Consider the following 22,573-nt stretch of genomic DNA (forward strand, 5'->3'; position numbering starts at 1 on the left):
ACTGCCCCTCACTATGCTGAGTACAGAGGCACACGAAGCCAAATGGCCGATGGACTTGGAGGCGAAAGGGGAAGAGATGGGAGGGAGAGAGAGACAGGGAGGGCAGGGGAGAGTTGGAAGATCCTTCAGTATAATGAAAAGCTTTGTAACAATTGTTGTTCAGTCATGTACAACTCTTCATGACCCCATGGACCATACTGTCCATGGAATTTTTTTTGGGGCAAAGATACTGGTTTGCTGTTTCCTTTTCCAGAGGATTAAGGCAAAAGGTTAGGTCACTTGCCCAGGTTCACACAGCTGGTAAGTTTCTGAGGCTGGATTTGAACTCAGGTCATCCTGACTCTAGGCTCAGTGCTCTTCCCACTGAGCTACGTCACTGCTTCCTGGGCAAACAGAAGTTAAATGACTTACCCAGGATCACACAGCTAGTAAGTGTCTGAGGTTGGATTTGGACTCAGGTCTTCTTGACCCCAGGCCCAGCACTGTATCCACCACGCCTTATGCTGCCTCTTTTGTAACCATCAGGGCTGTCTAAAACTGGAATGGACTGCTTTGGGAGGTAGTGAACTCCCTGTTACGGAAAGTGTTTGAACCAAAGGTAAAGACCTGCCTGTGATGAGAAGAGGATTTCTGCATGGGGTGGGGGGTTAGATAATAAATAGCCAGCATTTATATAGTGCTTTAAGATTTGCAAAGCACTTTACATATATTATCTCATTTTATCTGAGAGGTAAATGCTGTTAATACCCCCATTTTATAGATAAGGGAACTGAGGCAGACAGTTTAAGTGACTTATTCAAGGTCACACAGCTAGTAAGTGTCTGAGGCAGGATTTGAACTCTTGTTTCTGAGTTCAGTACTGTGACAGCTGTGCCACTTGATTGCCTCTGTGGTCCCATCCTGTCATTCAGTGAACATTTATTACTATGAGTATTTTCTCGAAGAGCTTGTGATCACAGTTTGCTCTGAGGACGAAGAGTGGATTCTCGGAGTGTGAGTCAGGAGAAAAAGGAGATTGGTCCAGGAGAGATCGGGGATGCCCCCGTGTGGCTGACGTGCCTGTGGGGGATAGCAGCAGGAGAGGATCTGGGGTTCCTAGTCATATGTGTAGCAACTGGCTGTTCTCTGGGGAGGCCTCACCCTGACCTCCATTCCTTTACGTGGTTTCATCTGTGCTCCTGTTCCCCTTGGCAACCTCTCTCCATTCTTTCCATTAGCAGCTGGGTCAGGGCCCCTGTTCTCGTATGCTCAAAGTTTTAATGTTCAAACCCATTTGGGGTTCTGAGAATTTCTCAAGGCAAGAGGTCTGTGGTAAAACGGAACAAGGATGAGAGACACTTGACTGAGTCCCATCTCCATCCTGAATCCTGAACTAACTGCTGCATCCTTCCCTGTCCATGGGTTCTTGGGTCTTCTGGTTTGGGGCAGTGGGGGAAGCAGGCTGGGAGGGCAGTGCAGAAAAGGGGAGCCCTTCCTTCCCATTGGCTGAAATTGTTTTGCCATTCAGTCCATTTTAGAGCTCAGTTTGACCCCTTCTCCAGGGCCACCCCTTTGGGGTGACTCTAGGATGAACATTCTGGTTGGTTTCTGGGAAGCCTTAGTGGTGCTATGATCTGCGGAATGCCAAGAAATCCCCTCCCCAACCTGCTGCGAGTATTTCCAAAATTCCATAAAGTCATTCCCATGGGGGTAAGCTTTGTCCTCTCCAGGACCTTCTTTTAAAAGGCAAGCCCAACCCTAGGAGGAAGCTGACACTCATTCCCCTAAATCTTAGGGTGATCGGATTTCTCAGCAATTTTGCTTCCTCCCTGTGGAAAGGCAGGAGGCCAGGAGCACAGGAAGAAGGCACCAAGAGGGGAGGCCCAGCCCGGGCTGGCCTACCCAAAGCTGCCTTAGCTCCGAGGACAAATCTTCTTTCTCTTGGCATGTTTGTGAGACATATTTATAGCTTCCATGGTGTTTGCCTCCTACCTGAGGTTTGGGTGGGGTGGATTGGGTTCTCTCTCCTTGGCCACCGACTGCCTCCCACCAGACCAGAAACTGGTAGAGCAAAAGAGGAGAGGGTATGTGTTGGGGGACATTTGTAGCTCCTCATTCTCAGCCCTCTCTTGGCTAGCAAGAAGCCACGCGTCCCTGTCCTCCCACCCTCCACCCCCAGCCCAAACGCCACACAGAATCATAACTATGGGTTGGGGTTTGTTGTTCAGAAGTACCTTGTGTTGAGAAAAAATGACTCACAAAGTGTTGCTCACCCTGCCCTTCTCCCCTAGTTTTTCCCAAGCATCTCCTCACCTGACTCTGCTCCCTAGGTGTCTGAAGGAGGCAGGGTCAGGTCATGGGTGGACATCAAGAGTCACCATGGCTGCCTGAGCCCTAGCAATCTTGAACGTGCTGTGCTCTCCTTTGTCCAGTTGTTGGGCCCAGTCTTGGCTAGTATTTGTGTTGGTCTGGGCTTGAGAATCAGGCAGAAGGCCTGGTTCTGCTTTTTCAAGCAGTCTGTGAGATCCAGGGCTGGAAAAGACCTTGGAGGTCATACAGTCTAATCTTCTTATTTTACAGAGAAGGAAACTGAGGCCCAGAGAGAAAAGGTACTTGCCTGAGCACATTTTAAGTAGCAAGGTCAGGATTTGAATTTAGCTCCTCAGACTCCACAGTCATTCTTTCTGCCAGGCCATGCCAAACAAGGGGAGAGGGGTGCTTTTGGTGGGGATTATAAGTACAATGACCTTTTGTTTATTGATTTTTTTTTTTTGTCTTTGCTTTAAAAAAAAATGATAGCTTTGTTTTTTACAAAACCTTCATTTCTGAACATATCCTTCCTCCCTCTGTTCAGTGAAGCCGTTCCTTGTACAAAAAAAGACTGGTCAAGTCTGACAGTCTGTCTGTACAGTATCGCACACCCATAGTCCCTCACCTCCTCAGAGAAGGGAGGGACGTGCATTTTCTCAGCTCTTTTCTGGGGTCAAGTGCACAATGGCCTTTACAATTTTTTTCTATTGGTATCTTGTTTTTATATCACCAAAATTTCCTTCTGTGGCCCTCTCCCTTCTCCCCCAGCTATCCCATATAGCAAAGTTTGTTGTTTTTTAAGAAAAAACAAAAAGAGGAAGAAGAGGAAAAAACATTAGCTAAATTAGTCAATTATAAAAAAAAATCTGACAATTTGTACAGTACTCTACCCCCGTGGACTCCCCAGCTCTGCAAAGGAACGGGGAGGAGGTGCACAATGAGATAATTCTATGTAGTCTCTACCCACTCAAGGCTTGTTCCAGCCTTCATGCCTTTGCTCATGCAGTTTCGTCTACTGGGAACACTTCTCCTCACCTCTAGCCATATCTTACCTGTCCTCCCAGGCTCACCTTGTAGGATCATAGAGGTTTGGCAGTTGGAAAGAGCCTTAAAGATTGTATGGTTCAAACTCCCCCTGCCCCATGATAGAAGCTCCTTGGAATAATACCCTTAAGTTGTCATCTGCTAGATAAATAGAGCAGATAAAAAGAAAGATGTTGTGGCTAAGTAGAAAAGATGATGGGTTTGGAATCAGGGACCTTGCTGCCACACGCTGCCCCTGTGACTGGTCTTTTTTGTTTGTTTGTTTGTTGTTAAAGGCAGTTGGGGTTAAATGACTTGCCCAGGGTCACACAGGTAGTAAGTATCAAGTGTTTGGTCTGAGGCTGGATTTGAACTCAGGTCCTCCTGACTTCAGGGCTGGTGCTCTATCCACTGTATCACGTAGCTGCCCCTGTGACTGGTCTCGAGGAGCTTCTGGTTCCAAAGCTGTGATCCTACAAGACTTTCAGTGATGGGGGGCTGTCTGTGTCCCTCACAAAAAAACCCATGCCTTTAGAAAAAGCTCTTCTCATTGAACCACGCTCTGACTGGTCTCTTCTCTTCTCAGAACTCTGCGAATTTCTGAGAGTTGGGAGGAACCTCAGAGTTAATCTAGTCCAGGGGGCGGGGAACCTGTGGCCTGGAGGCCACATGTAGAGGAGGCATGTTCCCCACCCCCATCTAATCTAATCAGGTCTTGGTCAGGAAGCCCCTCTCTGTCATCCCTGAGAAGTAGTTATTCTAGCCCCTGCTTGGAGAACTTCACTGATGGGGAACTCACTACTTCCCACAGCATCCCCTTCTTCTGGTTGTTGTTGGCCTCTATGTGCGTTCCCTGGGACTCCCAATTTTGCCCTCTGGGGCCAAGCTGAATGGGCCTCTAATCACTTTTTTTTCCATATGGAAAATCCCTAGTTTCCTTCATCTGTTCCTCGTGTGGCATAGTGCCATATCGCATTTAGAACCATACAATTTAGTGCTAAATATCGTAGTATGGGGCAGCTAGGTGGTGCAGCGGATAGAGCACCGGCCTTGAAGTCAGGAGGACCTGAGTTTAAATTTGGCCTCAGACACTTCCAAGCCATGTGATCCTGGGCAAGTCAGTTACCTCCCAATGCCATAGTATGTGCAAGCCCTATCCTTCTTGCTGGAATGGGGGCTTTTTGATAGCTGTGAATGTCTCTGTCTCTGTCTGTTCCACTTACAGCCCCTAGTATAGAGATAGACTTGTGGAAGGGTGAAGGAAGAGGGTTGGTTGGGGTCCTAGGATCATAAATTTATAGCCAGAAGGGACCTCAGAGGTCTTCTAATCCATCCTCTTCGCTTTACAGATGAGGCCCTGGAGACCCAGAGAGGAGGGGTAACTTCCTCGAGGTTACCCAGGTGGGCAGGAGCAGATGGGAAGCTCCAGCCCAAGTCTTTAGATTCTAGATCCCAAATTAATTCTACTTTGCTCCACTGACTCCTGGCTAGCAGTTGTCTGGAGCCAAGATGGTCTAAGGGCTCTCAGCATCATGGCTTTCTAAATTGACCTGGCCCTTTCCCCTTCCACAGTGGATATTCGTGAAATCAAAGAGATCCGTCCCGGGAAGACTTCTCGTGACTTTGACCGCTACCAGGAGGACCCGGCCTTCCGGCCCGACCAGTCCCATTGCTTTGTCATCCTGTATGGAATGGAATTCCGCCTGAAAACGCTGAGTCTGCAAGGTGCGGGGCTGGCAGAGCCTGGATGCAGCCAGAGAGGGCAGGGGAGCCTGGAGGGACGGGGGCAGGCAGGGACAGCCACAGCCTAAGGTCACTCTGCTTTCCCTTTGTGCCACAGCCACTTCGGAGGACGAAGTGAGCATGTGGATCAAAGGCTTGAACTGGCTCGTGACTGACACCATCCAGGCGGCCACACCTCTGCAGATCGAGAGGTAAGGTCCCCGCCAGCCTGTGGGCCAGCTGGCTCCTCAGTGTCCAGGGCTGGAAAGGCAGGGAGGCATGGGGCAGAAGGAAGACGTGGGGGACCCCAGGACTCCCTGGTGTACTGATGGTGACCCTGTCGCCTGACCCAAGCCAGATGGCCTTAGGCCCTCTGAGCAGAGACCCATCTCAAGCCGTGCGCTTTGTCTTAGGTGGCTCCGGAAGCAGTTCTACTCAGTGGACCGGAATCGGGAAGACAGGTGAGTGCAGGGCCCAGGGCACGTGGCGCTGTAAGAGAAGCCTGGGTTTGGGGGCAGGGGGCTGTGGTGCGTATTCCCGGCGGGCTCTGCTTGTCCGAGGCTGGCACCTTGTTCGTGACGCAGACGCCTGCCTGGGTCATCCCTGTGTTATCCCTGGGCAGCTCGCCCTTCCCAGGACAGAAGGAACTTCCTTCCCACGGGCAGTTGGGACATCTGTGTATGAAGAGAACGTGCCCCTTGGGACCTGCTGACTGTCTGGTTATGTTAAAATGTTCTGCCAGTAAGATCAGCTGTAGGAGCTGGAGGGCAAGCTCAGATGCCCTACCTACATCTTTTCTGTATCAAATTAGTTCATGAAAATAAATGGTATGAAACTCAAAGGAAAAGGAAAGATGTCACACAATTTAATTTAAAAAGAATTTATTAGGCACCTACTAAGGCAAGGAATTGGGGATATAGATAGAAATTAACTATCTCTTCCATATTGCTGCTGCCTTTCCCCCAACACGCGCACACACGCACGCATGCTCCTTTTAAATCTCTGTACATAGTTTCTTTTTTCTTTTTTGTTTTTGTTTATTTTCTTTTTTTTTTCCATACTTTTCCCCTAATTACATGTTAAAGCAATTTTTTACATTTTTTTAAAAAAAAAGTTTTGAGTTCCAGATTCTATCCTGCCTTCCCTTCCTTTCCCTTTCCCTGAGACAGGAATCAGATATAGTTAGTACATGTGCATCTGTATGTAGTTTAGTTTAACTTGGGAAGCTAGGTGAGTGTTTCTCCTAGGCTTGGTTGAGATGTTTGCAATGGGGACTTGAAGGGTAATTAAGAACACAGATAATTGCCCTTTGGTGTCATTCCTCTCTCAAAAGTTTCCTCATCTAAAAAATGAGGAAGTTAGAGTAAGTGTTCTCTGAGGCCAGCTCTGCCATTCTGTGTTTTGTGTCCTGAGTTCCTTCCCAGCTCTGATAGCCAGTGATTTTGTGTCCCTTTGTCCCCACGTCCAGTCAGGCACTCCTCCTGTTCCTAGCCCTGGTTTAGGGCCTTATTCACTTAGCCTTGGGGAGGGTAGAAACGGTGGTGGGTCTGTGGAATGGGCACACAGGCTCATTGACCACAGGATGAAGGATGAGGGGGTGTCTTTGTTGCCTCAGGATTTCTGCTAAGGATCTTAAGAACATGCTGTCCCAGGTCAACTACCGAGTCCCCAACATGCGGTTCCTGAGGGAACGTTTGACGGTAAGGGTGTCTCCTGGTTCGTCCATGTCTGTCTGGTTCTGACCAGCAGTGTGGAGCCCCAGGGGTTCAGAATCAGCTCTGGCAGAGAAGTTAACCAGTGGGGGTTGGGTGGATTGGTGCACACATTCAGAGTGACCACCACCTGCCCCCCAAGAGGAGCCTCGGATGAAGAGGAAGGAGGGAGCCTGAATTTCCTCTTGAGTTTCACTTTGTTTCCCTCCTTCCCTCATGCCCTTTGACCTTGGGCACCCCTGGGATGACCCATGGGCTTATGCTTTGTCAGGACCTGGAGCAGCGGAGTGGGGACATCACCTATAGCCAGTTTGCACAGCTCTACCGGAGCCTCATGTTCAGCGCCCAGAAGACGGTGAGGACCACTCTGGCTCTGGGCACCCTCCCCCATTCACCTTCAGCAGTCTGTCTTTGAAGCTCCCTCCTGACCCCCTCATTTACATATGAGCATACTCCTGTGTCCCCATTGCCATGTAGGCCACCTCCATTCAGATCAATTCAGTAAATACTCATTAAGTCCACATCATGGGGGGAATGGAGGGGACTAAACTTTTATTAAGTGCCTGCTGTGTGCCAGGCACTGTGCTAAGCACTTTACAAATATTATTTTGTTTGATCCTCAACAGACAGTCTGTAATAATAATAGCTAGTATTTATATGGTAGTTTAAAGTTTGGAAAGTGCTTTACAGGTATCTCACCTAATCCTCATGATAATCCTGTGAGGTATGTGCCATTATGATCCCCATTTTATAGATGAAGAAACTGAGGCAGACAGCGTTTAAGTGAGTTGCCTAGGGTCACGTAGCTAGTAAGTGTTTGAAGCAGGATTTGAATTCAAGCCTTTCTGATTCTCAGCCTAGGGTTCTATCTACTGCAACACCCAGCTGCCATATTAGTATAGGAAAGATACTGTGTTTGGAGTCATACTCCCAGTTGGACTACTTATTACTATGGGCAAAGCATTCGGCCTCTGTTTCCTCATCTATAAGATAGGAGTGTTGGACTAGCTAATCTCTTGGGTTCTTGACAGTCTTTGATATTAGAAATTTGAAATTAGAAAGCAGAATACAAAAGAGCTCTCATCTGAGATCCTCCAGTGGCCATTTCCTTGAAGTCTTTCTGTCAACCCCACCCCCAGTTCCGAGGGCATCAGTGAGCCCCATCTCCAGCCTCCTCCTGATTTAGCTCTGTCTCCCACAGATGGACCTTCCTTTCCTGGAAGCTGGCACCCTGAGGTTTGTGGGGTTGGGGTGGCTTCCCTCCCTTCCCCTTGATACTTCTTCCTTCTTCTGGTGTGGTGGGCTGGGGTGGGGGAAGGGGAAGGGGGAGTTGGGGAAGGATGGAATCATTTGTAGCGTTAAGATCATCCTCAGGGCTCTGGACACTAAATGGCTTCCCAAGGGAGGAGGAACACTGCTTAGTAGGTACTGTACATAGATATCTATCTGGGGTCCCCCGTATACCCCCAGTTGATCCAATGAACAGTGCATGATGTAGGCACAGTACTAAATTTGGATTCAGAGGATCTGGATTCAAACCCCGATTCTGTCACTCAATGTGTGACCTTGGGCAGGTCACACTCATCCTTCTGAGCCTTAAATTTCCCTCTCTTTAAAATGAGGTGCTTAGACTAGGTCTCTGTGGTCCTTTTCTGTTCTAAATTCTATGATTCCTTGAGCTGTCCTGGCTGAAGTGGGCTGAGACCCTAACCTCTCCTTCCCTTTTTCCTCTCTCCAGGGGCGGGGATCGGCCGGAGCTCTGCAGAGTGTCCCTGTCTGAGTTTCAGCAGTTTCTCCTGGAATACCAAGGGGTATGGGTGGTCCAAGGGCTGGGGGAGGGAGGGTCTGGTCTCCCTAGCTCATAGGACTTAAACCTAAGAGGAATGACCTTGAGCTTGACATAACTAGGGGATTGACACATTCTCTGTGGCTGGCCTGGGTTGAGGAAAGGGTAGAGGTCGTAGCCATAGTGTGGCCCTATTTTTGAGGGTTTTAGGAATGAGTGGAAGGGGGTCTTTGGGGGGGGTGTCAGGACTGGGAAGGACCTTTGAATCACCCACCAGTCTCATAGGTTGCCACCAAGGCTCCAGGGCAGATTGTGGGCTGGGCTGGGAGGCCTGAGGCTCCTTGCACCTGGCATCAGTCCTTTCCCTGCAGGAGCTGTGGGCCACTGACAGGCTGCAGGTGCAGGAATTCATGCTCAGCTTCCTCCAAGACCCACTCCGGGAGATTGAGGAACCTTATTTCTTCCTGGATGAGGTGAGGCCCTCACAGAATCTAAGGGGACCTCACAGGGCTTCTAGGCCAACTGCCCACCCACTTCAGGGATCTTCTCTCAGCATCCCCAGAGAGTAACTATCCAGTCTTGACTGGAGTATCAGCAGTGAGAGGGAGCTCCCTATCTCCCAAGGAAATCCATTTAACGGCCCTAAATCTATTAGCAAGTTCTTTCCTAGATGGACTGAAAGTCAACCTCCTGTAGCTTTTCCTTGTAGATCCTAGGTAATAATAGCTACCATTTATGTAATGCTTTACAGTTTGTAAAAACACTTTACAAATATCTCATTTTATCCTCACAACATTATAGGAGTTGAGATTCTTATCTTCATTTTACAGATGAGGAAAACTGAGGTAGACAAAGGTTTAAATGACTTGTCACACAGCAAGTAAAAGGGTCTGAGGCCGGATTTGAACTTAAGTCGTCTTGGCCCCAAGTTTGGGGCCCTGTCCTCTAACTAGCTGCCTAGTTATGCATTTGGGAGTTGGGTTGAACAAAGAGAGATTCACTCTTTCACGTGAAAACCAGAACATACTCAGTACTTTAGCTGCCAGCCAGGCCCCAGAGCTCTTGCCCACACCAGGTTCCTGTAAAGGGGGAAGCTAGAGGAAGAGAGACATCAGACCACACAGATGGGAAGGGCTGGGGTGTGTGTGGGGGAGCGGTCTGTTCCCAGGTGAAATCATGTGAGCCTGTGGCTAGTCTGGGCTGACACAGCTGTGACTTGATCTGCCACACACCTTACTGGGAGTCATACGCCCAGACCCTTCTTTGGAGGTAGCATTCAGACTGCTGGGAATTCAATTTCTTTCCCCGTCTGTTTTGGGGCAGTTTGTTACCTTCCTGTTTTCCAAAGAGAATAACATCTGGAACTCCCAGCTGGATTCGGTGTGTGTGGACACCATGAACAACCCCCTGTCTCAGTATTGGATCTCTTCCTCCCATAACACGTGAGGACCTGTGGGCTGATGGATGGGAGGGCTCAGGCTTGTTCTCTTTTTCCCAGCATCACTTTCTCCCTTTCTTTCTTCTCTGTTATCTCTGCCCTGGGAAGACAGGAACCCAGGGGGATGCCGGGTGATGGGCAAGGGGAGGAGGGTCTGCCCCCTTGCTTGGCCTGACTACCTCCAACCCAAATTCCATCCATGAATAATAGGTACCTGACCGGGGACCAGTTTTCCAGTGAGTCCTCCTTGGAGGCCTACGCAAGGTGTCTTCGTATGGGCTGTCGATGCATTGAGTGTGAGTGGGGGAGTGCGGAGGGATTGGGGGGTTTGGGGGAGTGTTACAGTTTGTTAGTATCTGGGACCATAGTGAAGGGAGCAGAGAGATGCCTTAGTTTTTATCCTACTTGGACTGAACCGCCATCATCTCTCCCCTTGACCCTTGAAGTGGACTGTTGGGATGGACCAGACGGGATGCCTGTCATTTACCATGGACATACCCTCACCACCAAGATTAAGTTCTCTGATGTTCTGCACACCATTAAGGAGCACGCATTCGTGACCTCAGAGTGAGTGGAGTGGGAATATGAGTAAGCCTGGGGGCTCCAGACAGGAGTCTTAGAGGGGAGGGAGGACTCACACTTCCTAGAGCCCAGTGGGCTGGGGGAGTGAACCCCTGCTTCCATTGTCAGCGAGGCTCAAAGCCTGCAGCTATCTTTGCTCATAGAACGTTGGAGCAGAAAGAGACCCCACGGGGCATCTCGTCTCTTCTAGATGTCTCATTCCTTCATACAAAAGGGGAAACTGAAATTCACAGAGATCATAAGAGAAGGGAGAATTAAGACTCAGAAAAATTAGGTTCTAGTCTCTGCTTGACTGCTGTCTTTCTGTGTGGCTTGAGGCAACTTGATTTGCCTCTCTGATCCTCAGTTTTCCCATCTGGGAAATGCAGTTGGATTGGATGATTATTTAGAGCTGGCCTTTCCAGCTCTAATGGTCTGTGGGGTTTGCCTGATGTCACTCAAGTTAGTGGCAGAACAGAGACTTGAAGCCGGGATTCTTGGCTCCCAGTCCAGCGTTCTGGCATACTATGCTGGCTCTTCTTTCATCCAAGTCCCGTTCATTCTACCTGTTTATCCTGTGGATAGAAATAGAGATGGATTCCTGGCCATCTATTGACTCAGCAAACCACAAATTGCCATTGTCTATGTCGTGTTGCATTTTTATGTTTTTCTGTTAAACATTTCCCAATTACATTTTAACCTGGTTTGTCCTTTCTCTGCCATCCGTCCCTTCTTTCTATTCCTTCGTCATTCCTTGTGCAGTAGGCTTTTACCTAATGTCCTTGATTCTGGTCTCTCCTCATCCAGTCCTTTCTGACTTTCCTGATGCTGAGCCCCTTACTCTCTCTAGGTCTCAGTTTCCTCATCTTCTAAATGGGAGGGCTGGCCTAGGTGAAGACCTTTTCAACATTAATAGCCTGCAGGAAAACCTTCTGTGGCGGCCAGTTGTCTGGCCTTCCAGGTCCCCAGCCTGGCGTCCCCAGGCTCAGCCTTGACCTTGCCCTGTTTCTTACCCCTCATATCCAGTCTGCCAAGTGTTACCAATCCTAATTTCACAACATGTAACAATAACAATGATGTTGCTAATTCTTTCACACTATATAATAATGATACAGATGATGACTCTACTTTCATGATATACAAAAATGCTGCTGCTGCTGCTAATTACAATGATATAAATGGTAGCATTCATCTGGCAGTTTCTATGTGCTGGGCACCTCGCTACGTAATTTACAAATATTATCTCTTTTGATCCTTATAACAACCTTGCACGGTAGGGGCTATCATTATTCCCATTTACAGTTGAGGAAACTGAGGCAAACAGATTAAGTAACTTGGCCAAGGACATAAAGCTAGTAAGTCTCTGAAGCTGGTCTTCAGCTCCAGGCCCAGCACTCTATCCACTGCGCCACCTAGCTGCCTAATATACCTTAAATTCATCACCTTCACTCACATGGCCACCACCCTAGTTCTGGCCCTTATCACCTCTTACCTGGAGTGGCCTTCAAATTGATCTTCCAGTCTGGGCTCTCTCCTCTCCAAACCATACTTCACACAACTGCCAAACTGATAGTCCATTAAAAAAATACGTATATGTTTGTGTGTGTGTGTGTGTTTGTGTGTACATATACATATAGACACATATATATTATACATATATATGTTTTTTTTAAATTACAAATTAAAAAGTACAAAAATAAACCCCTTGTTATAAACATGCATTGTCCAACAAAACAAAATCCATATTGGCCATGTCTGAAAATAATATGTCTTCCACATTGTCTTTTGGATTCATGATTTTTCATTGCATTGATTAGAGTTCTAAAATTTTCCAAAGTCATTTTTTTCTATAATGTTATGTCATTCTTTAAATTGTTCCCCTATTTCTGTTCACTTCACTCAGTATCAGTTCATAGCAGTCTTCCCAATTTCCTCTAAAGCTGCTCATTTTATATTCCTGTACCATAATTTGTTTAGCTGTTACCCAATTGATTGGCATCACCCTTTTCCAATTTTTGGCTACTATGAGCTACCATAAATATTTTTTTACATATAGGTCCTCGTCCTCTTTCTTTGATCCCTTTGGGGTATACGCTCAGTAGTAGTAAAGCTGGGTCAAAGCATCTGTACTTTTTAGTAACCTTTTGGGCCTAATTCCAAATTGTTGTCCACAGATCCACCAACAATGCACCAGTGTGCCTGTTTTCCCACAGCCCTTGCAGCACTTGTTTTCCTTTTTGTCAGTTTTATAGGTGTGAGTTGGGATCTCAGAATTGCTGTAACTTTCATTTCTCTAATTATTAGCTTTTTAGAATCTTTTTTCACAAGATTGTAGATGACTTACCTATTCATACCAGAGTGATTTTCCTAAAGCTCAGATCTGACTGATCTTCACTCCTCTGCTCAAGTAAGTCCAGGAGGCTTCTTCTTGCTTCTAGGATCAAATCCAAATACCTTTGTATTGTTTTTAAGGCCTTTCACAGTCTGGCTCCAGCCTGCTCTTTTACACCGCACATTACTTTCCTTCACACAGTCTGTATTCTAGTTTAATCTCCCATTTCCAGACCTTTGCACTGTCGGTCTCCCGGACCTGGAAGACCCCGCCTCCTTGCTTTGTGGAATCCCTAGTGTCCTTTTTTTCAAAACTCAGATCAAGTACTTCCTACATCGTACAAGTAGTCCATCCTGTTGGTAGGGCATTCTCCATGGAGAGATATTTTGCATTTTACTTCTCCATGTACATTTAGGATGCAAATTCCTTGAGAAGGGATTGTCTCCTTTTCATCTTTGCAATTCCATCATTTAACTTAGTGTCCTGCGTATAGTAGGTGCTGAATAAATGTATAAATAAAGGACAAAACAGTTGCTTGTTGCTCAAGGCCTTCCACAACCTGGCACCTCCCTGAATTTCCAGGCTTATCTTGCATTGGGCTGTTTTATAAAGCAGTGATGCCCTTTTCTGCTGCCCAGCAGCTAGGTGGCAAAGTGGATTGAGGGTTGGATTTAGAGTCTAGAAGAACAAAGTTTGAATCTTTCCTGAAGACACTTGAGAACCTTGGTCAGCCTTACTTTGCTTATCTGGAAAATGGGGATGATGATAAGAATAGCACCTACTTCACCTGGTTGTGTTAAGATCAAATGAGTTAACAGGTGTAGAGCAATTCACTTCAGAATCACCTTAAAGCACTATCAGTATGTTAGCTCTTGTTATTATCATTCCCTTGTCCCCTGCCCAGCCCACATTCATTCCTGTCTCTGTTTTTCTTTTAGCTTCCCTGCCTGAAATACCCTCCCCATCCTCTTCTTCTATCTCATCCTCATCTTTAAGGCCCGGATTAGCTTCCTCCAGGAAGCATTCCCTGACTCCTACAGTGATTTTAATGAATGCTTATTAAGTACTGATTATATGCAGTGCCCCGTGCTGAACATTGGAAGAGATACCACATTAAGCTTAAAGTCTTTTCTGCCTCTTCCAGCCTTCATCGGAGGCCGGCTCCAGCCTCCCCTGTTAACCCCAGCCAGCCTCTTGTTGTTCAGTCATTTTAGTTGTGTCTGACCCTTTGTGACCCCATTTGGGGTTTTCTTGGCAAAGATACTGGGCTGATTTGCCATTTCCTTCTCTAGCTCATTTTACAGATGAGGAAACTGAGGCAAACAGGGTTAAGCGACTTGTCCAGGTCACACAGCTAGTAAGTGTGTGAGACTGGATTTGAACTCACAAATATGAGTCTTCCTGACTTCAGCCTATTGCTCTCTCAACTTCACCACCTAGCTGCCCAAACCAGCCTCTAACAGTGAGCTTTCCCTCCTCCAATGCCCCCTGCCACCTGCTGTCCACGTTCCTTCCTTATCCCACACTGAGTATGCCCTGTTTTGAGTTGGTAGTGGTGTGTGCCATGTACTCCCAACCAGACTTGATCCCCACGGCAGGACCCACGTCCCCACCTCTTCTCCCCTTCTAACAGGGCTGAGCATGGGGGGAGGCCTAACCTGATTTTAGCCCCCACCTTCCTGTCCCAGGTATCCAGTGATCTTGTCCATTGAGGATCATTGTAGCATTGCTCAGCAGAGAAACATGGCACAATACTTCAAGAAAGTATTTGGCGACACCCTTCTTACTAAGCCTGTGGACATTGCGGCTGATGGTCTGCCTTCACCCAACCAGCTCAAGAGAAAAATCCTTATCAAGGTACCTGGGTGGTAGGCAGGGGTCAGAGGGGAAAGAGCAGGGAGGAGGCAGAATCCCTGTCAGTGGGGACCTAGGGAGCAGGGGGAATGAGGGGATAAAGGGGTAGGAATGGGGGTCTCCAGTTCTCTACACTCCAATGTAAATGTCCCTCTTCCTTTCCCTTTCACCATCCCTTCCGGGCTCCCTTTGCCTCAGCCAAGTTGGGAGGCTGAGCTCAGGCTGGGGTGGACTTGATGGGGCCCTGAGTGATCTTTGCAGAACCACAGGCAGGCAGAGGAGCCAGGCCCTGTCTGGCCACTTCAGTCCCCTCTCGTCTGTCAGGGACTTTTGGCCTAGTTGGTTGAGATTTCTTAGTGAATCGGTCAGAAGGGCAGAGGTCAGATTGGGAATGTTGGGACTGAGCAAGGACCCCTGACTCTCCGTCTGGCAGCACAAGAAGCTGGCCGAGGGCAGTGCCTACGAGGAGGTGCCCACCTCAGTGATGTACTCAGAGAATGATATCAGCAATTCCATCAAGAATGGCATCCTCTACTTGGAAGACCCCATTAACCACGTGAGGGCTGGGCCAGGGCCAAGGGAAGGAGAATGGGTTAATTTGTAGTGCCAGAAAGTAGGTTTAAATCCTAGCTCTGCTACTTAATATCTGTGTAAGCTTGGGCAAGGAGGCCTGGGGAGTACAGGGGGCCATGGGAGGGAGGGGTGGGACCTAAAAGGAGCTGGGGAATTAGGGGAGCTGGGCAGGAGTCACGGGGGCAGTTAGAGGCCCTTTGTGACCTTGTCCTCTGGCCCTCAGGAGTGGTACCCGCACTATTTTGTACTGACCAGCAGCAAAATCTACTACTCAGAGGAGACAAACAGTGACCAGGGCAATGATGATGAGGAGGAGCCAAAGGAGGTGATGATGGAGCTGGGGCCCAGAGGGTTGGAGATGGCAATGGGAGTGTGAGAGAACATGAAAGCTGAGATCTCAGATGATGAAACAAGTCTGAGAGGGAGGAGCAGGTGATGAAGTCCCCCCGCCCCCCGCAGGTGAGTAGCAGTGCGGAGCTACACTCCAGCGAGAAGTGGTTCCATGGCAAGCTCGGGGCCGGTCGGGATGGGCGCCATATTGCTGAGCGACTGCTTACTGAATACTGCATTGAGACTGGGGCCCCTGACGGTTCCTTTCTGGTTCGAGAGAGCGAGACCTTTGTTGGGGACTACACGCTCTCCTTCTGGTAAGGTCCTCTGTTGGTACTTGTGGCCTCGGTTTTCCTGCAGGGTGGGACCATCCCTTCCTCGTCTCCCTGCCCTCCCTTAAGACTCTCCCTGAGAGTTTAGTTAATAGGAGTACAGGACATAGAGTTCTGTAGAGGGACCTTTACAGATGAGGAATGCTTGGTTGATCTATGCATGGTCCACCTCAGACCCCTCCCCCCAGCATCTTTTTTCCCCGAGGCCTCAGGATTCTGGTATCCTGTGATATATAAGGCCAAGGGCTGAAGGGAAGTAAGAATGAGCAGAACCTCCTAAGGGGCCCCTATATCTTTGAGTCCAAAACTAGATACCTGTGGGTACCTTTGGGGTTCAGTCCCCTTTGGGTTTGGGGCTTCACAATGCTCTCCTCCCCTTCCCGTCCTCCAGGCGGAATGGGAAGGTCCAGCATTGCCGGATTCACTCACGCCAGGATGCTGGCAGCCCCAAATTCTTTCTGACGGACAACCTGGTATTTGACTCCCTCTATGACCTCATCACCCACTACCAGCAGGTGCCACTGCGATGCAACGAGTTCGAGATGCGCCTTACGGAGCCTGTGCCTCAGACTAATGCCCACGAGAGCAAAGAGTGAGGGGCAGTCAAATGGGAAAGAGGACAGTTGGAGGGGCCTGGGGTTCTGTGGGGTATAATGATATTTTAAAAGGCCTGTGGGGAGCATTGTGGTAGGGATCTGGGGACCTTTCTGTCAGTGGACAGTGGAGTGTAATGACCCTGGGGACCTGCCTGCAGGTGGTACCATGCAAGTCTGACCCGAGCCCAGGCGGAGCACATGTTGATGCGTGTACCCCGGGATGGGGCCTTCCTCGTGCGAAAGCGGAGTGAACCCAACTCCTATGCCATCTCCTTCCGGTGAGAGGACTGGAGGGACATGAGGAAAGATGCCTGGGGGCAGAAAGACTGCTGCAGAGGGAGGGAATAGAGGGGTGGGTGAGGAGGTGACCAGGAGGTATTGTCTTGGAACTGTGCCTCTGCCTGGGTCATGGGGTCACGGGTCAGGGTAGGACAGGGTAGAGAGGTATATTAGCCTTGTCTGTTTCTGCAGGGCTGGGGGAGGGTTGGTCTTGGGCCTGTGTCCAGTCAGTCACTCAGCCGTCATTTTTTAAGCTCAGGGATACAAATTTTTTTTTTAAGAGAAGATTTAAGTGTCAATCGGCACATTTTTATTTATTTATTTTTTTGGGAAGCAGTTGGGTTTAAGTGACTTGCCCAGGGTCACACAGCTAGTGTTTGAGGCTAGATTTGAACTCAGGTCCTCCTGACTCCAGGGCTGGTGCTCTATCCACTGTGCCACCTAACTGCCCTGATAAAAATTTTTAAAAATGAAAGCTCAAGGAGCTTACATTCTAATGAGTTAGAGAGCAAGTACAACTATAAGCATATATAGCATAGGTAGAGAATAAATGTCAGTAGATAGAAGGGTATTGGGGGAGGGGTCCTACTGGCATTTGGAGGCATCAGGACAAGTTTCATGTAGAAGGTGTTGCTTGAGCTGTGACTTGAAGGAGGAGAGAGTCTGGGACAACATTCTAGGCCTGGAGATGGCCAGTGCAAAGACAAGGAGATGGGAAGGTGTGCACCCCATCTGATTATGCAGGGCTGGGGGTTGGGGGAGTGACGTCCTGAAACATTCTGCTGAAAATTTGAGCTGTTGTGTCTGACTGACCCCTCAGGGCAGAAGGAAAGATCAAACACTGCCGGGTCCAGCAGGAGGGGCAGACAGTGATGCTGGGGAACTCCGAGTTTGACAGCCTTGTAGATCTCATCAGTTACTACGAGAAGCACCCGCTGTACCGGAAGATGAAGCTCCGCTACCCCATCAATGAGGAGGCACTAGAGAAGATTGGCACAGCAGTGAGAGAGGGGCACCCGGGAGGCTAGGGGGGACTTCTGGGCCACCGGTGGGAGGGCAACAGCCTGGGCTGGGGTGGCATAGAAGAGCTTGGAAGTGGCTCTGAATCGGTGAGTGTACGACCCGGGGACATAAGAAGCATTGGATGGGAGACAATTTGGAACTTAAAATGTAATTAAGAAAATAAAAAGCATTGGGTGCAGTAGGTGATCTTGGGTGTCTAGTGAGGGCTGGGAGGGAGCAAGAAGACCCATGAAGAGACAGTGAGGCTTGAGCTGGGTCAGGCAGGTTTGAGTTGGTGATGGAGGGGAGGGCAGGACTTGCAAATAGTCCAGGCAGCAAGGCAATTAGAAGTGGAGAAGAAGGGGCAGAGACAGAACTGACGTGGGGAAGAGTGAGAGATGACACCTACGATTTCATTCCTGAGAGAACAGGAACGTGGTAATACCAGTACCATCAACAGAAATAGAGGACATCAGAGGGAGCGCAGCTTTGGGGGAGAAAACAGTGAGCTTCATTGTGGACAGACTGATTTTGAGGTGTTGGCAGGATTTCCAGAACCTGTCTCACTGGTAGTTGGAAATGCATCTCTGGAGTTCGGGGTTAGAGGCAAAGATTTGGGAGTCGCCTGTGTTGAGCATTGAAGTCGTGGAAATGGATGAAATAGTCAAGGAGGGAGAGAGTGTAGAGAGAAGAGGATCAGAGACAGGGCTGGGGGACATAACTCTTTAGGGAGTAGGAGAAAGATGAGGAAACAGCGTGAGAGACCGAGAACCAGCAATCAGGGAGGAAGGAGAATGTGGCATCAGGAAAGCCACAGGAAGCGTGAGTTTGAAGAAGGGGTCGTACGTACCTCCAACCAGAGGGGTGAGATGAGCTCAGAGATACCTGCTATCCCTGATAGGAAGTCTCATTCTTTTCAGGAGCCAGACTACGGAGCCCTGTATGAAGGACGGAATCCAGGTTTCTACGTGGAGGCAAACCCAATGCCAACTTTTAAGGTAAAGGGCTCCAAGTGGCTCAGGGGATCAAGTGCTGGACTTGTGTTCAAATTTCGTCCTACACCCTTACTTAGCTGTGTGACCTTGGGCAAGTCAATTTCTCTCAACTTCAGTTTCTTCATCTGTAAAATAAGGATAATAATAGTACCAACCTCACAGGGTTGTCATGAGGATCAAATGAGGTAACATGTAGAGTGCTTTGTAAACCTAAAACCCCCGCATTAGCACCTAGCTGCATTTATTAGATGCTACCACCTCGACACTGCGCCCTGTGGCCACTCACTGCTCATGGAGCCTCTTTCTAGGGACTCCCTTTTCCCTGGGACCGTGCTAGTCTGGGGCCTCAGGGCACCTCTCTTTGGGCTACCTCTTGGGGGTGAGAGAGAACTGAGGAGATTTCCCATAGGGTGGGTGTTTGGGATCCCTCCTTCCTTCCCCCATCCCTCTGCCTCATAACTGGAGTCCTGGGTTGAAGCAGAAGATTTAAGACTTGTAGCCAATATTCAGCTTCCCCTCCTTGGGAAGGGATGCTGGCATCTCAGCACCAAGCAGAGCTGTACCTGGGAGGCCAGAAGACAATTTTTCAGGATGGCTGTAAAAGGGAGTTCTTGTTCTGATAAGGGTTAGATAAATGAGACGCCCCTTCCAGCTCTGAGGTATTGTCATCTTCCAGGACTGAGGATCTTACCTGGCCAGGCCCTGAGCAGGTAACTCTTGAAGCTTAGTTTCCTTCCCCCAGGGCTGATTGAGGACTCAGATGCCCCTAAAGGTCCCCAAATTGCCAGGGTCCTCTTACTGGGCAGGCAGAGCTCAGCTAAACATCTCAGTCCCAATTTCTGCCTCAGTTGTTCTAAACTGTGACATGTGCCAATCAAAACAGGACACGTCTAATAGGTATAGGGAGAAGGTTCATTAAGATCAAACCAAATTCTTGGTTTTTTTTTGGTTTTTTTTTTTTTACAGAAGAAGAAATAGGCCTAGAGAGGTAAAGGGACTTGTCCAAGGTCATGCAGGTAGTTAAGTAACAGAATCTAGGCTCTCTGTCTCCAAATTTCCTTTGCATATCCCTACCTCTCCTAGGCTATTGGAGTTAGAAGGGACTTTAGAACATAAAATATGTGATAATGTATATATTCTTATCTACATGGATTTATACATGTTTGTGGGCACGTATGAATGTATGTGTATGAGTGATAGCTCCCACATGTGGAGGAGGGACCAGATGAACAGTGAATCAGCTGGATAGAGTGAAAATAGCATGGAATTTGGAGACAAGACCTGGGGTTGACCAGTCTGCTCTGTTGTTTACTACCTGTAAAGTCCTGATGAGTCTTTCCCCTCTCTGGGCCTCAGTTGCCTCCTCTGTAAATGGAGAGGTTTGGACCAGATGGTCTCTAAGGTCCCTTGGCAGCTCTGTGTTATTTGTAAAATGAGGTTGAGCAAGATGACCTTTCAGGCCCCTCTCTTTGGGCTTTAAATCCTGTGACAGCAGCACAGGGTTAGGCCATCCACTCTCCAGGCCACTTCCCTTACATCGTGGACAGTGCAGAGCTGTGTACAAAGTTCCTTCTGGGGGACTCTCTGAACTTTCAGCCCAACCCAGCCCAGCCCAGCTCAGCTTTTTCCCCTTGCAGCTTTTGCTCCTCATTTGAGTAGTGAATAATGTGAAACCATGTCGGTGCCCCAGGATCGAGGCCGTCATACTCCTCCCTGCCTCAGCAACCCTAGGATGCATTTTCTGAACACAGATACCTCTCTCTCTACCAGGGCTTGTTTAGGGGCAGGGTCCCTGTCCCCTCCCCCTTTTGACCAGCCTCACTGTCTCCCCAGTGTGCAGTCAAAGCCCTCTTTGACTACAAGGCACAGCGGGAAGATGAGCTGACCTTTACGAAGAGTGCCATCATCCAGAATGTAGAAAAGCAGGAGGGAGGCTGGTGAGTTGGTGCCATCTAAAATGTTTTCTTTGGGGGAGTGTCCAACCCCAGCCTATCCTAACTTGGGTGATCTCTACTCTACTCCACCCTCTTGGATTAAGATGGTGGGAAGGTCTGAGGAGGTGGTTGGTTCCTAGAAGGTTGAGAATTGGGCCCACAGTTGGGAAGGCAAAGAGAATTGTGGGATCTGCATGCTTGTGTAGGTCTGGACTCTCGCCTGTGTGATTGTACCCAAGTGTATATGTGTACTTAAAAGTATACCAGTCCCCCAGCTTGGTGCTAGCATTCAGGACAGGGCAGAGTGGTCACAGGGCATGCGGAAGGGAGAGCTAGGGAAGGTGGCTAGAGTGGCCATTCATCCAACATGTCCCCTGTCTATTGTGGTCTGAGTCCCACGCTCCAGGGTGCCAGGTGTGCTGTCTGTCCTGCAGGTGGAGGGGAGACTATGGAGGGAAGAAGCAGCTCTGGTTCCCATCCAACTATGTGGAGGAGATGGCCAATCCTGCCGCCTTAGAGCCTGAGAGGGAGGTGAGGCCACAGAGGGCCCCGTGTGCACGTACAGCCCCCCTGCACTGGCCGGAGAGCGTTTCTCTGTGAGCAGGGGGCTTTTGGCCAGAAGGTCCCACCTGCCCCATAATGTATTCGTGCACATGCAGAACCACACGGGTGTTGACAAGCTGATGGTCACTGTGGCTTTGCTCTCTACAGCAGCTGGATGAGAACAGCCCCCTGGGAGATCTGCTCCGTGGGGTCCTGGATGTGCCGGCCTGTCAGATTGGTGAGCCCTGGGCCTCGCTCGTGCTTGTCCTGGAGCAGCCCCCCTCTGTGTTAGGCTAGGCTTAGGGTCGCTGCAGCTGGATGTTTTCATCTGGCCTTCTGAGGGTCTGTTTTGTAGGGGGTAGGGAGCTTGGGAGAGGGGCTGGGCAGACAGATCTCACAGCCTCTGACCTGTTTTCTCTCGTTGGGCTTTTGCCTCGCAGCTATCCGCCCAGAGGGGAAGAACAACCGGCTGTTTGTGTTCTCAATCAGCATGGCTTCCATTGCACATTGGTCCCTGGACGTGGCTGCTGATTCACAGGAGGACCTACAGGACTGGGTGAAAAAGATCCGAGAGGTGGCCCAGACTGCGGATGCCCGGGTGAGGGTCCCTCCTGGGATGGGCTGGGGTGGGGGGATATGGCGTAAGGTAGCATGGAATGGCTGCTAGGTGGGGAATTACTGCATGGGGCCTGGTGACAGCTGGCAGACCATGCCTTTTAAGGGATGGGGAGAAGGCAAGGATGTAAGGAGGGATGAGTGGATTTAAGAGTTGGGCTCCGGGAGGGTTCGGAGAATGTGCTCTGCTCGTGGGATCTTCCCTGGAGGGATGGAGTGTTCCGAGGGCTGGCCCTGGCCTGTCGGTATTAGGTCATGTCCTCCTCACACTGGGTCAGAGCCAGGGGACCTAATGTACCTCCCTCTGCTCTGCAGCTCACAGAGGGAAAGATGATGGAACGGAGGAAGAAAATTGCCTTGGAGCTGTCTGAACTCGTCATCTACTGTCGGCCTGTCCCCTTCGATGAGGATAGTGAGTAAGGGAGGGAATGAGGCAAAGGCCAGACTGGAGCCTGCGTGGGTGACTGTTGGTGTGTGGATTGAGCCAGTCTGAGGGCGCATGTGTGATACTTGCCTGGATTGGCGCAGGTGACTGTGCAGTAGGAAAATCAGGGGCAGGCGATGGCCCTGAGCCAGGGGCTCTGCCCCAGCGTGGCTGGCCTGGGCTGAGGGATCAGGTCTTGGCTGTAATGGCGCCCCTTGTCTGTGGCCTGGTTT

At 49.3% G+C, this 22,573-nt stretch overlaps 1 protein-coding gene across 4 annotated transcripts in view; it reads left to right on the forward strand.

The window, feature by feature from the left end:
• PLCG1 (phospholipase C gamma 1) overlaps positions 1 to 22,573 on the forward strand; it is a 65,581-nt gene that overhangs the window by 35,113 nt on the left and 7,895 nt on the right. For all 4 annotated transcript variants that reach the window (XM_027867147.1, XM_027867149.1, XM_027867148.1 and 1 more), the window contains exons 4-27: positions 4,885 to 5,037; positions 5,153 to 5,246; positions 5,448 to 5,495; positions 6,650 to 6,734; positions 7,018 to 7,101; positions 7,948 to 7,982; positions 8,485 to 8,557; positions 8,904 to 9,005; positions 9,856 to 9,974; positions 10,181 to 10,266; positions 10,417 to 10,537; positions 14,552 to 14,720; positions 15,151 to 15,273; positions 15,514 to 15,615; positions 15,750 to 15,937; positions 16,344 to 16,544; positions 16,707 to 16,826; positions 17,648 to 17,828; positions 18,750 to 18,827; positions 20,658 to 20,761; positions 21,193 to 21,289; positions 21,470 to 21,539; positions 21,742 to 21,899; positions 22,232 to 22,328. In XM_027867147.1, the coding sequence (XP_027722948.1) occupies positions 4,885 to 5,037; positions 5,153 to 5,246; positions 5,448 to 5,495; positions 6,650 to 6,734; positions 7,018 to 7,101; positions 7,948 to 7,982; positions 8,485 to 8,557; positions 8,904 to 9,005; positions 9,856 to 9,974; positions 10,181 to 10,266; positions 10,417 to 10,537; positions 14,552 to 14,720; positions 15,151 to 15,273; positions 15,514 to 15,615; positions 15,750 to 15,937; positions 16,344 to 16,544; positions 16,707 to 16,826; positions 17,648 to 17,828; positions 18,750 to 18,827; positions 20,658 to 20,761; positions 21,193 to 21,289; positions 21,470 to 21,539; positions 21,742 to 21,899; positions 22,232 to 22,328 (2,688 nt within the window). The remainder of the gene's footprint in view (positions 1 to 4,884; positions 5,038 to 5,152; positions 5,247 to 5,447; positions 5,496 to 6,649; positions 6,735 to 7,017; positions 7,102 to 7,947; positions 7,983 to 8,484; positions 8,558 to 8,903; positions 9,006 to 9,855; positions 9,975 to 10,180; positions 10,267 to 10,416; positions 10,538 to 14,551; positions 14,721 to 15,150; positions 15,274 to 15,513; positions 15,616 to 15,749; positions 15,938 to 16,343; positions 16,545 to 16,706; positions 16,827 to 17,647; positions 17,829 to 18,749; positions 18,828 to 20,657; positions 20,762 to 21,192; positions 21,290 to 21,469; positions 21,540 to 21,741; positions 21,900 to 22,231; positions 22,329 to 22,573) is intronic.

This window comes from Vombatus ursinus, unplaced genomic scaffold (genome assembly GCF_900497805.2).
Source record: "Vombatus ursinus unplaced genomic scaffold, bare-nosed wombat genome assembly UNPS02014785.1, whole genome shotgun sequence".
NCBI lineage: Eukaryota > Metazoa > Chordata > Mammalia > Diprotodontia > Vombatidae > Vombatus > Vombatus ursinus.